General features: G+C 41.7%; 2 protein-coding genes across 2 annotated transcripts; both read right to left on the bottom strand.

Annotated features, from left to right (window-relative positions):
* Positions 1 to 2,553: 2,553 nt before the first annotated feature.
* Positions 2,554 to 2,952, bottom strand: LOC143586718 (uncharacterized). The gene has a single exon (XM_077068196.1). It carries the CDS (start codon positions 2,950 to 2,952, stop codon positions 2,554 to 2,556), a length of 399 nt encoding a protein of 132 aa, XP_076924311.1.
* Positions 2,953 to 3,006: 54 nt separating this feature from the next.
* Positions 3,007 to 3,657, bottom strand: LOC143586717 (uncharacterized). Its single transcript, XM_077068195.1, has one exon. It carries the CDS (start codon positions 3,655 to 3,657, stop codon positions 3,007 to 3,009), a length of 651 nt encoding a protein of 216 aa, XP_076924310.1.
* Between the last annotated feature and the right edge of the window lie 10,309 nt (positions 3,658 to 13,966).

The raw sequence follows: 13,966 nt of genomic DNA, 5'->3' as shown, positions 1-13,966 counted from the left end.
CTTCGGTTCTTCGGGAAAGCAGCCGGAGGGTTCCAATTCCCTTTCCCTAGAGGTGCCTTTGTCCTTCTCAGGTGGGCCAAAAAACGTGTTCGTGCCGAAATGGAGTCTAGATGTGCATTCTTCGGTGATGACTCCCGAGCAGGCTCACGATTTCCTTACCCATGTCGTTCCTCCGGTGGATTCAGGTCATCTTCGTGCTTTGAATCGAGACCGTTTGATTGGAGATTATGGGACCCATTTGTATCGAGGCTTGGCTTTAGGAGCAACAGCTCGTCAAATGATGATCGAGGATGATGAGGCATTGCAACAACTTCAGTAGGAAGTTCGGAAACTTGAGCATTCGGGTGTGAAGGATAAAGAAAAAATCAAGCGTTTGAGGCAATAGGTTTTGCTGGCTCAAGAGAAGACTCTGGAGGTACCCGCGTTGAAAACTAATCTTCAACAGGCACAAGACGAGATCTCACGGCTCAACGCTGAGTTGTCCCAGAACCAGGCTGATCGGGCAAGGTTCCTAGAGGTACTCTTTCTTTTTTCCTTTACCTTGTCGTTTTTCCTTTTTGGGGTAACTGAGTTGATTCTGTGTGCTTTTATGGGGCAGATGGAAGCGAATTGTCAACGGGTGCATGATGATTGTGAGAGGTTCAGGAGTGAAGTGGCGGCCATCCAGGCGCACAAAGAACGACTGGTCGGGGAGCTTCAGGAGCAATGTGAGAAGTTAAAGCAGGAATGTGCTGGCCTTCACGCTGATCGGGTTTGGATGGTTAGGGATGGGTTCAAGCTGGTCCATTGGAGGGCCCGGTCTTGCCGTGATACTTGCTTGGTCCGTGATACTATGACTCGTGTGGTCTTTTCGTCAGGGTATCAACATGGTCTTAGGGCAGGGTATGATTATCATGCCAAGGAGGTGCCCCTTGATGAGGTTCCAACTTATTCGGAGACTGCTAAGTCAGAAGCAGAAGCTGCCTTCGTTGCTTACAACGTCTTTGAGCCCCCCTTCCTGGAGCAGCTTTCTGCCAACCCTGGCATATCGGTGAGCGAGATCCAAGAAATGTCCTCTGTGGTTGATCCTCCAAGTCCCTCTCCACCGTGATCGCTGTTGGACTGTGGAAGGCTTTGATAGTGTACCTGGTAGTCTTTTGCGTTTCTTTTGGAAGTATTTTGTATGGATAAGACTGTATTAAATCGACCCCGGAGGACTTATGTTTAGCGTCTTTAAATTTTCCCCTAAAAAGGGTTGGACTTGTTAAAGGGGCTAGCTTGACAGCCCCCTGGTTTTAATCGAATTAACGATAATGATGCTTTGGTTTTGTTTGGTTGTTTTGCCATCCCATGTTAGGATTTTCTTTGTAACCGGTTAACCATATAGCCTATCGGCGAGGCCTTCTTCCCGCCTTTCATGACGGAAGAGTATTGCTAGCTTTAGTTATGATGTCACCTCGGGGGTTGACACTTTAATATTTTACTGACCGGCTCTCTTAGAGAGAGCATAAAAACTGTTTTGAGTCTCGTGTTTCTCAACTTTTTAGATTGCATTACATGAAATAATCATACAAAAAGGTAGTTCGTTCACAATCTAACACATAGATTTCCTCTCGGAGAGGTGTTTATCCGATCGAGAGCATTTACTCTTAGGAATACACAGCCGAATATCACAAAAAACAAAAAAAAACTCTAAACTTGGCCATTTTTCATGTTTCCCGCCCTCATTCTCACCTGGGGAGTTTATCAAGCATAGTACTTTTTTAATTGCATAACATTCCAAGTACGGGGCACTTCTTCGCCCGTGTGGTATGCCAACTTGTAGGCTCCTTTATCTCTGGCCCAGATGACTTGGTAGGGTCCCTCCCATCGAGGTCCCAGTTTCCCTTGTTTTTTTAGTCTGCTGGCTTCATTTTCCCGGAGTACCAGATCTCCCACTTTGAATTTAACTTCTCTTACTCTGGAGTTGTATTACTTCTCCATAGCCTTCTTATATTCAACTTCTCGTCTTGCTGCAGCCTCCCTTCTTTCCTCAATCAAATTCAAATTCAGTCTAAGGTCATCCTCGTTTTCTTCCTCGGTTAACTGCATCCTGAGGGACGGCATACCTATTTCCACCGGGATCATTGCCTCGGTTCCGTAGGTTAGGCTGAAAGGTGTTTCCCCGTGACTGACCTTGGGCATCGTTCGGTGACCCCACAAAACATGTGGCAGTTCCTCAAGCCATGCCTCTCGTCCTCGTCCCAACCGGTTGGCGATGCCCTCTACTATGCTCCGGTTGGCTCTTTCGACTTGTCCGTTCGCCTGTGGGTGAGCGACCGACGTGAAGACCTGCTTGATTTGCAACTGTTCGCACCATTCTCGGAAAACTCCCCCTCGAACTGCTTCCCGTTATCGCTTATAAGAGTATGGGGAATCCCAAAAAAACAGACTATGTTCTCCTATACAAATTTTTTAACTTGCAACCCGGTAATCGTGGTGAGGGGTTTACCTTCCACCCATTTGGTGAAATAGTCGATCGCCACCACTAAAAACTTAGCCCTTCCGGATCCCTCGGGAAATGGGCCAACGAGGTCAACACCCCATTTTCTGAACGGCCAGGAGGAGCTGACTGGGATCAGGTTGAGCTTCGGCTTCCTGGTTACTGGGGGCATAGATCTGGCAGTTATGACATTTGCGTATTTCTCGCAGGGCGCTGAGGAACATGGCTGGCCAATAGTATCCGGCCCGCATGGCCCGCGCCGCCACCATTTTAGCTCCCATGTGCATTCCACATATGCCTTCATGAATTTCCCGGATGACATACTCTGCTTCTTCATAATCAATACATTTCAACGAGGGGCCCAAGTAAGATCTCCGATATAAAGTCCCTCCGATGATCTCGTATTGCAGGGCTTTGATTCTGAGCCTGCGTGCTTCCTGTTTATCCTCGGGCACTGTTCCGTCTTGTAGATACCAGAGGATAGGGGTCATCCAAGAAAATCTCGGTGTCTCTACACTCGCCACTACATCAACCCCAATCGAAGATCATTCGAGGGTTTCCACCTTGACGTCTTTAGCCAGATGATCAAAAGCGACCGAGGCTAATTTGCTTAAAGCGTCTGCCTTCTTGTTCTGCCCCCGAGATATGTGCACTACCGTAGCCTCCCGGAAACTTTGCATTAATTCTTTCGTCTTTTTTAGATACTCCACCATCTTAGGATCCTTGGCCTCGTAGTCCCCACTGACCTGGTTGGCTACCAGTAGCGAGTCTACATGGGCCCGGATACGTTTTACTGGGATTTTCCTCGCCACTCTCAACCCGGCTAATAGAGCTTCGTATTCGGCCTCATTGTTGGTACTAGGGAAGGTCAACCGTACCGCGTACGTCAACTCAATCCCTTCGGGGCTAATGAGGATGAGGCCCGCTCCACTTCCATCTTCATTAGACGCCCCATCGGTGTATAGATTCCAGACCGATTCTTCCTCATTTCCTTGACTATCGATGCCCCTTGATGCTGAAACCTCCTTACTGTCTTGTAGTTCTCCGGGCAGTTCTTCCTCTCCCGACGACCGATCTTCCGTGAGGAAATCAGCTATTACCTGTCCTTTGAAAGCTGCTCGGGGCTTGTACTCGATTGCATATTCCCCCAATTCAATATCCCATTTCGCGAGTCGCCCCGATGTCTCGGGCTTCATCAGTATCCGTTGTAGGGGTTTATCGGTCAGGACTTGGACTTTGTGATCCTGGAAATACCGCCTCAGCTTCCTGGCTGTATAAACCAAGGACAATACCAGCTATTCGATTAAAGAGTATCTCCCCTCCGGTCCCTTTAGGGTCCGACTGACAAAATATATGGGGACCTGCGCCTCCCCTCTTTCTACCATGAGCGCGGAGCTGATCGTTTGGTCTGTGCAGGCCAGGTAGAGGGTTAACATTTCTTCCGGTTGTGGTGAGGTAATTAAAGGAAGCTCGCATAAATGAGACTTCAATTCCCGGAAAGCTTCATTTGCCTCCCGGCGCACCAGAACTTGTTCTTTTTCATACATCTCTTAAGGACCACCATGAAGGGGAGAGTCCTATCTGCAATTTTCGAGAGAAAACGATTAAGGGCAATCAGCCTCCCGTTTAGTCTTTGCACTTCCTTGAGGTTCCTCGGGGGTTCCATCTGCATCAGCGCCTCTATCTTATCCGGATTGGCTCGAAACCCTTCTTTGGTGATCAATACCCCTAGGAACTTCCCCTTTTCGACCCCGAACGAGCACTTGTTGGGATTTAACTTCATGTTGGCTTGCCGGAGGGTATTGAAGGTCTCCCGAATGTCTCTTAGCATTCCCTCTTCATCTTTGCTCTTAATAACTAGGTCATCCACATAAATCTCCATGTTCCTTTCTTTTTGTTGTTCGAATAAACGGTCCATGAATCATTGATAGGTGGCTCCGGCGTTCTTGAGCCCGAAAGGCATTTTTGTATAACAAAATGTTCCCTCGTTAGTGCAGAACGCCGTCTTTTCCTCGTCTTGAGGGTTCATTTGGATCTGATGATAACCCTTGTATGCGTCTAGAAAACATCGGAGCGGGTATTGCGTTAGCGATTCTATCTTCTTTTCGATCTCTGGGAGTGGGTAGGAGTCTTTGGGGCAAGCCTTGTTGAGATCTTTGAAGTCCACACACATACGCCAACTGTTGTCCAATTTGGCGATCATAACAGGGTTTGGAATCCACCTTGGGTACTGGACCGCCCACACTATTCCTGCTTGTACGAGCTTGGCAGTCTCCTCTCGGACGGCTCAACTTCTCTGTAGACCCAAACTTCTTCTTTTCTGCTTGACGGGCTCCATCCAGTGGAACTCGTCTAGGGTATGCTGTACGAGGTCTCGCGGGACCCCCGTCATATCTTTATGGGTCCAGGCGAACACATCTGCGTTGTGTAGCAACACCTCTTTCAGACCTGCCTTCCCTTTATCCGAGAGTTGGGACCCTATTCGAACAGTCTGACCCGGTTGGTCTCCATTAAGGACCCACTCTTCCACTCCTGTCTTTTCTTTCCCTCCCCTGCCAATTCCGGCTATTATCTCTGTAGATGACCGAATGGTGGCGACCCCTTTGGGGGTGGGGAACTTCATGCATCCATGTACGGTTGAGGGAACCGCTCGGAGTGCTTTCATACCTGGCCTGCCCAGAATGATATTGTATTTTGAAGGGGCCCGGACCATCGAGAAACGAATGTGAACTGTCCGGGTTTTTTCTCCCTCTCGGAGAGTGAATGGTAAGGTGAGAGACCCCAATGGTTCCACCACCTCCCCTGAGAATCCCATCAGTGGGCATATGTCTTCCTCTAGTCGCTCTCGGACCTCCCTTTGTAACCTCAAGAAACAATGTTCGTACATCACTTCTACCTGCTGCCCCCGTCTACATGTACTCGTGCTACTCGATGTCCAGCTACGCTAGCTGATATATTTAAAGGCATTTCCCTAGCCTCCTTCTTGGTTATTCAGGGGAAGTTAATCTCCTCTCTTACCCAGGTCATGCTTACGGGTGGGAATTCCCTTCTTCCCATCTTTAGGGCCCTTCCTGGCTCTCCCCCTTCTTCCCTTCTTTGTATCATATCTACGAAGTTTCGGTCCTCATCTTCCTCTTTCCACCTAGACGGCGGTTCTCTTGCGGGTAGGGGCAATTGTCCCGTCTTGAGGGCCGTTTCCCATAATCTCTTCAACTGCACGCAATTTTCGGTTGTATGACCGGAACTTTTATGGTAATTGCAGTATCCCGTCGGGTTGGGCTTATATGCATGCTTGAACGGTCCGGGCGTCTTGGCAGGGTATTTAGCTTTATCAGCAGCCAGCACGTCTTCTCCTCCTGGATGCGCTTTCTCCCCATGTGGAGGCCGGTATCGCATTCCCTCCGGTCTCGGGTTAAGAAACCTGGGGGGTGATATGTCGTCGATGGTACGTACCCGGAATGGCCTCCCACTGGTCGGTACGGGGTGAATCGAGACCCACTGAACGGCGTTCGCACCTTGCTGGGGCTAGAGTTACCTGTGTTTTTTCCGATTGGGGGTTTCTGGGGTCCCTTCTTTGTTTCCCACTCCCGTAGTTTGGACCCTGTATCCTTTCCCCTTACAAACGCTCATACTCGATCCATGAGTTGATCAAACGTGGTGGGGAAATCTTCCCCCAGTTTTTCCGTGAGCTGGGAGAACCTTACCCCATTTATGAACCCGCTAATCTTCATGACTTCTGGGATGCCTTTAATGTTCATACTTTCGGCCACATACCTGTCCATGAATTGTTCTATCCTTTCTTCATCTCTTCTTTGGATGTGTAGGATCTCGTTGGGGTTTTTCATAGCTTTCCTCTGTTGGCTGAAATTCCGCAGGAATTTCCCTCTTAGTTCTTCATAACTGTCGATACTACCGGGCTCTAGACTGTCGAAGCAGACCCTCGCCCCCCCTGTTAAAGTTTGAGGGAACATTAAGCACCAGGCTGTCATGGACCACCCATTGACCATCCTCGCCCCTCGAAACGCGTGAAGGTGGTCCTCTGGGTCCTGGGTACCGTCATATTTATCCACCGTAGAGAGGTAGCGGAGTTTTGGGGGTAGCGTGGCCTCGGCTATCCGCCGGGTGAACTTCGATACGTCTGAGGTGTCTGAGGGCCGGTATGGGGTATCGAGAGTGTTAGAGTTGATTTTTTCTTTATCTTTGACCGAGGAGAGAAACGTGACCAAAGATTCGAGGAGGACCCCGGAGTCGCTGTGGACGGTCTTCCTGGGTTCTTCTTCTTCTCTGGACTTCGGGGTCTCGAACGAGAGTCGTGTCTTGACCGCTAGGAGTTTCTCCTGTTTCTCTTGTTCTTCCAGGCAGGCTCTGAGTGTGTCTCTGTGAGCCCATATGAACTCCGGTGTTATCTCTCATTTTTCTTTAGGTGTTGGACCTTTGTCCGTCTTTTCCCCCAAATTTTCCCTCTCGGTTTCATCTTCTATCATCACCGGGCCGTCTGTTTCCCTTAGACTCTGAGAACTGACCTCTTTGTTTACGGTGTTTGGGTCCAATTCCCCCCCTTTCGTCACGATGTTTGGAGTGCCTTTTTCAGTGTTTTGATCAGCCATTCTTTGCTGGAACTGTGGTGTGAGACTCCCTAATCACGAGGGTCCCACGGATGGCGCCAATGTAAAAACCTAGTTTGGATCGTGGATTTGTTAGTATGATAGTGGAAGGTTTTTCTGGGAAAGTTCACAGTGGAATGGCTGGTATTATTATTGTAAAAGATGGTTTGTTACACTTTTTCTTGCATGGGTTTACCAATACAGTTATCTCTACATATATACAACTAAAAAGCATCTTTTTCTTTGACCGTTAGACTGGGGTTGCTTTCTTTTATCCGTTGGTCCTTCCTTTGGCCTTTGACTTGTGTAGAGCTCCCTATTATCCACTGTGCACTCCCCTTTTCCTCAGGCGTACGTCATCGCCTCAGTTCTTATGTGAGGTTCAGGCTAACAACGACCCTTCAACCTTGGCCTTGTCTTGTTATCTTAAGAGTTCGTGGGCCTTTCTTGGGCTTGGTCTGCTTCTTTGGGCTTTTGGTGGGCTGAAATCCATGTAGTCTCTTCAACATACAAAGCTCCAGATCCTGCAGGGTAATACCGTAATTCTACCATTTTTATAACCGGCGATGTCGTGTGCAAGATACAACAATTATTGTATCAATTTAGTGAGATGTCATATTACGAAAACAAGTTTGGGGCCACAGTTGTTGGAGTAAAACGCAAGATACAACAATTATTGGACAAGATTGACAGGGAATCATCGCCATTATTATTATTATTTCTTTGAAGCCGTGAACAAGGACAAGTTCAATTATTTCTTTTGTGTATATAAACACGGCCAAGGCATTCAAATAGCATACTATCATCATCCTCATCATATCTACTTTCCTCTGAAATTAATTCATCATTCAATTCGCCATGTGTTCGCTATGACTGTCTTAATTAAGGCGCAATATATATACCATGACCTGCAGTGTACTACACTGGTCGTCTACTTCAATCATTTTCAGCGTGAAAAAGCTGGCTCCTCGGATCTGTTCTTCGAGAAGCCTAGGTCACTATTAGACCATCTAATAAAAGATACTGGATTTGGAGGTGTTTGCAAAGTACGACAGTTAAGCAAATGTTGCTTCTTATGTCATAATAAATTTACAATTTATGATTTTTTTTTGCTTGAGCACTAATGTATTATTATATGGTACTTTTAGGGTATTTTTGAATCCGGGCAAGAGATAGCTATTAAACGGCTAGATATTGACTCAAGTCAAGGGGATGAAGAATTTAAGAAAGAGGTGTCAATGCTTGTGAAACTTCAACATCGTGACTTGGTTCGACTTTTAGGATATAGCATCAAACAAAAGGAACGTCGTCTTGTTGTGTTTGAGTACTTGTCAAATTCAAGTTTAGACAAGTTCATATTTGGTAAGCGGATCTATGCCTTGCCATTTTTATTGGTTTCATTCTTTCTCTATATATATATTTCAGTATTTAAAATATTAATTGATGGTATTCTAATGTGACTCATGTAGATCCAACAAAACGTAGACATCTGGATTGGATAACAAGAAAAAAAATAATTACAGCCATTTGTAACGGAATTCGTTATATACACGAAGAGTCTTGTAAACCAGTCCTTCACTGTGACTTAAAACCGGCCAACATCCTGTTGGATAGTCAGTTTAATGCCAAAGTCGCTGACTTCGGCTGTGCAAGATTTTTTAATCCTCAGTTGTGCTATACAAAACATGCTGCTGTAAGTATTAAATTTGTTTTATACTTTCGATCCCTCATATATAGCCACCGTACGCACATAAAGAACAAGATTAATGTTTGCAAACTAACATTCCTATACTGAAAATGAAATTCTTTTTGTAGGTATGGAAATGCTGGCTGGATAATTAAGGCAACGACTCTGCTGATTGATCCGATCCTTTAATGGATATGGCATCACACTCCTTGCTCGACATAGTTAGAAGCATCCACATTGCACTTTTATGTATACAAAAAAAAATGCTTCTAATAGGCCAACTATGAGCTTGGTTTGTGAAATGCTTGATAGCTCCTCTTCTAACCTTCCGGTTCCATTAGAGCCCGCATATTCATATTTGAGCGAAATTATTACGGATACTGATTCCCACCATATCAATGGAAAATTAGAGTTATATACAATTACAGAATAGATTGTAATTATCTCGTTAGTCAACATTGTAATCTCTATATATTATTGGTATGTACATTATCAAGTAAATAATATATATATCGATTCATTCTGCAAGTCAACATTGTAATCTCTATTATGTATAATTAAAATTATATGAGTGACATGTTTGTTTAGGCTTGCGAGCCGACTCGAGCTTGATAAATGAAGCTCGGGCTCAGGCTCGTTTATTAATCGAGCTTATTTTTAATCTCGTGTTCGGGCTCGTATAATCTTGACTCGATCGAGCTTTTTCACGAGCAGCTCGGCTTGTTTGCACCCCTAAATTTAGAATGTGTGTTGAATTCTGTGATTATATGTAGTGTTTGTTTGTGTATTTTATGAATTTTTTTTTTATTTTATAGGTTGTCTTAAGTTTATAAACTGATATGTGTAACATTTGTGTAGTGTTAGATGAGTTTTGGTTACTATGTGTGTTGAATAATGTGATTTATGATGAAATGAAGTGTTTGTTTGTGTGTTTAAGAATTTGATTAATTTTGTTGCATGTTTATAAGCTGTTTTAGGTTTAGGAACTGATATTTGTTGCATTTGTGTAAGGTTAGATGAGAATTATTATAATGTGCGTTGAGTTTTGTGATTTATAATGAAATGAAATGAAGTGTTTGTTTGTGTGTTTAGGAATTTAGAAATTTGATTAATTTTGTTGTATGTTTATGGGTTGATTTAGGTTTATAAACTACTTTTTTTACATTTGTGTAGTGTTAGATGAGATCTCGTTTTAGGGGTGTGCAAGAAACCGAAAAAACCGAACCGAAACAAATACTAACGGTTTGGTTTCATGTTTTTGTAAAAACCGAACTAACGGTTCAGTTTTGGTTTTGCGTGTAATAAAAACTAAAAAAAACGAACCAAATCGAATTTCTAGAACTTTATGTTTTATTTTTAGTAATTTATAAGAATTTTTTAAATATGTAACTTAAATACTTTTGGCCAAACGTATAATAGTGTATTAGCTAACAATTAACAAAATTATTTATACCTGAATTCATTATTTTAGTGTAGGTTGTTTGTAGAGCTATAATAGTTGATATATTACACTTCATTATGATGTTGATGTTGTCTATTTGCCACTATTAGATTGCATATTTAATAGTTACTTTTTATCATTGATAATGAAACCGTTGGAGCTGGTTTATGGTTTAACATGCGTTTTAACTGTTTATTATACTGTAGGCTGTTTGCAAGGTTATAAACTGTTTATTTTATTACTGATAGTTTTCTATGGATGCATTACTTGTTGGTGACTGTTTAGTAAATGAAATGATTTTTGTTTATCTAGGATCATGGAAATCGAGACGTTTGTGAAACTTTACACGAAAGGTTTGGCAACTCAGGTTTCCTGATGGCGACTCTATTGCTCAGGAGTAGGAGTACAGGGGAGACGACATGCTGCAACTTCTAAACATGTTCAATTAAAAGATAGCCAACTAATTAATGATCTAGTTGGACACAACTAGTAGTTTACCCGACCGGTAGACGGGAACATCAACTCAGGAATGTGACATACATTAGTGTCACAAGCCAAACATCTTAAATCCATATAATCCTTAACAGTTTCACACCGCATCCATGCAATTGTCGTAAAGTGGTCGTTGAGATTCTGTTTTCTTTTTTTTTTCCCCTATTTCAAAGCATAAAAAATGGGATTCCTACTTTTTTTTCCCTCATTTTTCTACATGTTCAATAACATATTCAACAATCATATATAATACATCAAAATTTTAAAAATATACAAAAAGAAAAATAGAATGACAAAAGGCGTTGACATGGCTTTGACTTGATTGTTTAATAAATGGAAAAAATTCTAATAAATTGTACTAAACTGGGATGAGAGGAGTACATCTGTCTCTAATAGATGCATACCAAATAAAAATGCATCTAGGCTTCTGTTGGCCATGTATTTGTGAAGCAATATGATTTCTTGTTTTTGAGCCAAGAACCTTGCATAGAAGTTTTATATGACCGCTTCACTGTAAAGATATTTCTCACTCATCTTCCATTATGCCCTAAAAATTTGTCCAACATGCCTTGCTGCAAAATGATCGTTTTGCAGCCTCTAGACCCATTACCTATTCTCTAAAACTCGTTATTTCCTTTCAATTTTTATAACTTATAGATTAACGGTTGAAACATCAACACGCCATGCCATCATTCATGTCATCAAAACTGTAATGTTTATCTCGCCTTGGTATCCTGCAAATGTTCGCAAACACAACACTAAATGAAAACTAACTACTAAACTACCGATCAACAACAATACCTTTTGGGAATATCACCTGCTTATTGCACCAAGCTTTCCGAAAGCTATATATCCAATGTTCAAGACTTCAACATTATGATTTATATCTAGTTGCTCTTCTTTAGGATCATGAGGGACATTGCAGCTTTCTTTGTTTTCCTCAAAAAACACATTTTTTTCTTCACCAAGTTTTAAATTTATTGAAGCCCAACTTTTAGTAGCATCTGGGAAAAGGACCAGCAGCCCATCTGGTACAATTCTAGCAAAATTGTCTAGAAAACATATATTTTTTTTAAATATTCAAAAACTAAAAATAACCTAATTAGTATGTGCATAATAACTTTTCGAAAGTTGACATGTACTAATGTAAGCATGTATCCTTTCAACAATATAAAAACAAAAAGAGTAAATTGTACTACAAGCATAGGCAGCAATTTCAATCCGTTTAGTAATAAACATTTTGATTCAATTTATGGTTTATCTCTAACTCTGTAAGTAACTGTATGGTTAAGATAATAAACGGGTCAAAGGAGTGTGTTTTAATTTTTTAAATGAATTAAACCTCTTAAAGCATTTTATTCAAAAATACAAGTATTCTCAAATGTTATAACTTTGGTAATCATAGTTGACGAAATAACTACTTAGATTGAAAGATAAACAAATGTTTCAGGTCAACACATCCGACTTTGACCCGTACAAACATTTACTCTTTCCCAAAACTTACCAATGGAATTGCCCAAACCTAGATTGTACTCAGCGGAATCCCGGGTCTTATGAGAAGAGTTGAATGGATGACCAACAGGTACAATGCCATCCCACAACTGATTATATAATATCACATGAGGGTTCTCCGAGCGTAAGGGAAATGTGCATTGTGAGAATAAACAAAGTGCGTTGTTTGGAAACATAATATGTATGAGGGATGGAAACATATGGATATTGACCTACAGCTTCAATTCCTCAGCAAATGAGTCCATGTGGGATAACGTGTCAGATGTTAATATTATAGATCCAACATCTTTTTGGCAAATTCTTCCATAGCAACTCCAAGGTTAAAACACCACTAGCTAAAGATTCATAGCATTCCCAAAAATACGTTTGCCAGTTTTTGCTAATAAATGGGTGTCAATGTGTCTATACACATTGTTAAGCACGAAATTGCGTAATAACGTTTATAGAGTTAGAAATTAAAAATAAGTTTTCAAATATATTTAGGGTGGTCTATACTTTTTTGGACATTTATAATTTGTCCAAACAAAACTGTACCGAAATGCCCGTTCCGGCCCATTTAAAGTACCGGTACGCATTTATATGAAGTTTAAACACACGTATAACTCTTTAAGTGACCCAAAAAACTTTTATAATAGCTTTCATCATTTAAAACACTATTTTAATAAAAAAAAATAATGCCTTAAAACTTTCCAAACCCATTTGGGTAGCAAAACATGTATTCGCACTTTTAAGCGTGTTAAACGTGTAGTTAAACGTAAGCTTATGCAAATATAACCTGACCCAAAACCTTCTATAATAGTTTTTCATCATTTAAAACATTATTTTAACATAAAAATAATATGTGAAAACTGTCCAGGCCCAATTGGGTAGCAAAAACCCGTTTTCGCACTTTTAAAGCGAGATGAGATATTTTTAAATTATGAAAAAAGTTTCGGTAATTGTAAAATATGTAGCTAAGTTTAAGAAAATCGTTTACCAACAAATAAAATATGTAAAACCGACATTTGCCCATGTTTAACGTTTGAAAATATAATTTGTTAAATATTTTAATGGTTGGCAAAAAAAATTATAATAAAAGAAATAAAAAACTATTATTTTTATTTATGGATTGATAATTAGTAAATTAGGACTTTGATTATAAATATCTGGCCTGAAATCACACTGACCCAAAGATGGTTGGGCCTTTTCCCCTCTTCTTTCTAAGTGGATCAAACCCTCTTATCACACTTAATATTTTTTAATCAAAGTGTTGTCTTCATACATAGACGCAAATCGGGTTCTAGACCCAAAGCGGTTCAGGTTCTGTCGAACGCAGTCAACATGGGTTTTTGGCATAAACCGGTTTGGGTTGAAACAAGTTTGAAACATGATCATAGAAATCTTGCCATTCTCATTAACCCCAGTTAGGTTTTTATAAGATGTTTAAAAGAACCATAAACCAATAGTAACTCTTAAATAGCTATGTAGGGGATATTATGGTAACATGACCAATATAACTTAAAACACATTAGAGATCCTATTTTATTAACGTTCGTAAGAGGAAAAGGATTGGCTTGGTTCTAAACCGGTTCAGGTTTGAAACCGAGTTATAACCGGGTCTGTACCGGCTACAACCTGCGGTTCAATTTGGTGATGTTTCGTTGGTAACTATCACGTTTCTAGTAGTGACGTGAATCCCTTTCTCACATGTAATCAAAACTGTAGGTTCCCAGCCGGATCGACACGGAATATCTCGTTCTACGTAGGTGCGGAATCCCTACGTAAGACGT

The sequence above is a fragment of the Bidens hawaiensis genome, unplaced genomic scaffold (assembly GCF_021521415.1).
Source record: "Bidens hawaiensis isolate Kalapana, Puna unplaced genomic scaffold, B.hawaiensis_p1.1 tig00034783_1, whole genome shotgun sequence".
NCBI lineage: Eukaryota > Viridiplantae > Streptophyta > Magnoliopsida > Asterales > Asteraceae > Bidens > Bidens hawaiensis.
Note: the sequence above shows the minus strand (reverse complement) of the source record. Positions and strands in the feature narration are given on the sequence as shown.

Excerpts from the sequence above, each read along its gene's own strand:
- LOC143586718 (XM_077068196.1), bottom strand. The coding sequence starts at position 2,952 with ATGACCCCTATCCTCTGGTATCTACAAGACGGAACAGTGCCCGAGGAT.
- LOC143586717 (XM_077068195.1), bottom strand. The coding sequence starts at position 3,657 with ATGAAGCCCGAGACATCGGGGCGACTCGCGAAATGGGATATTGAATTG.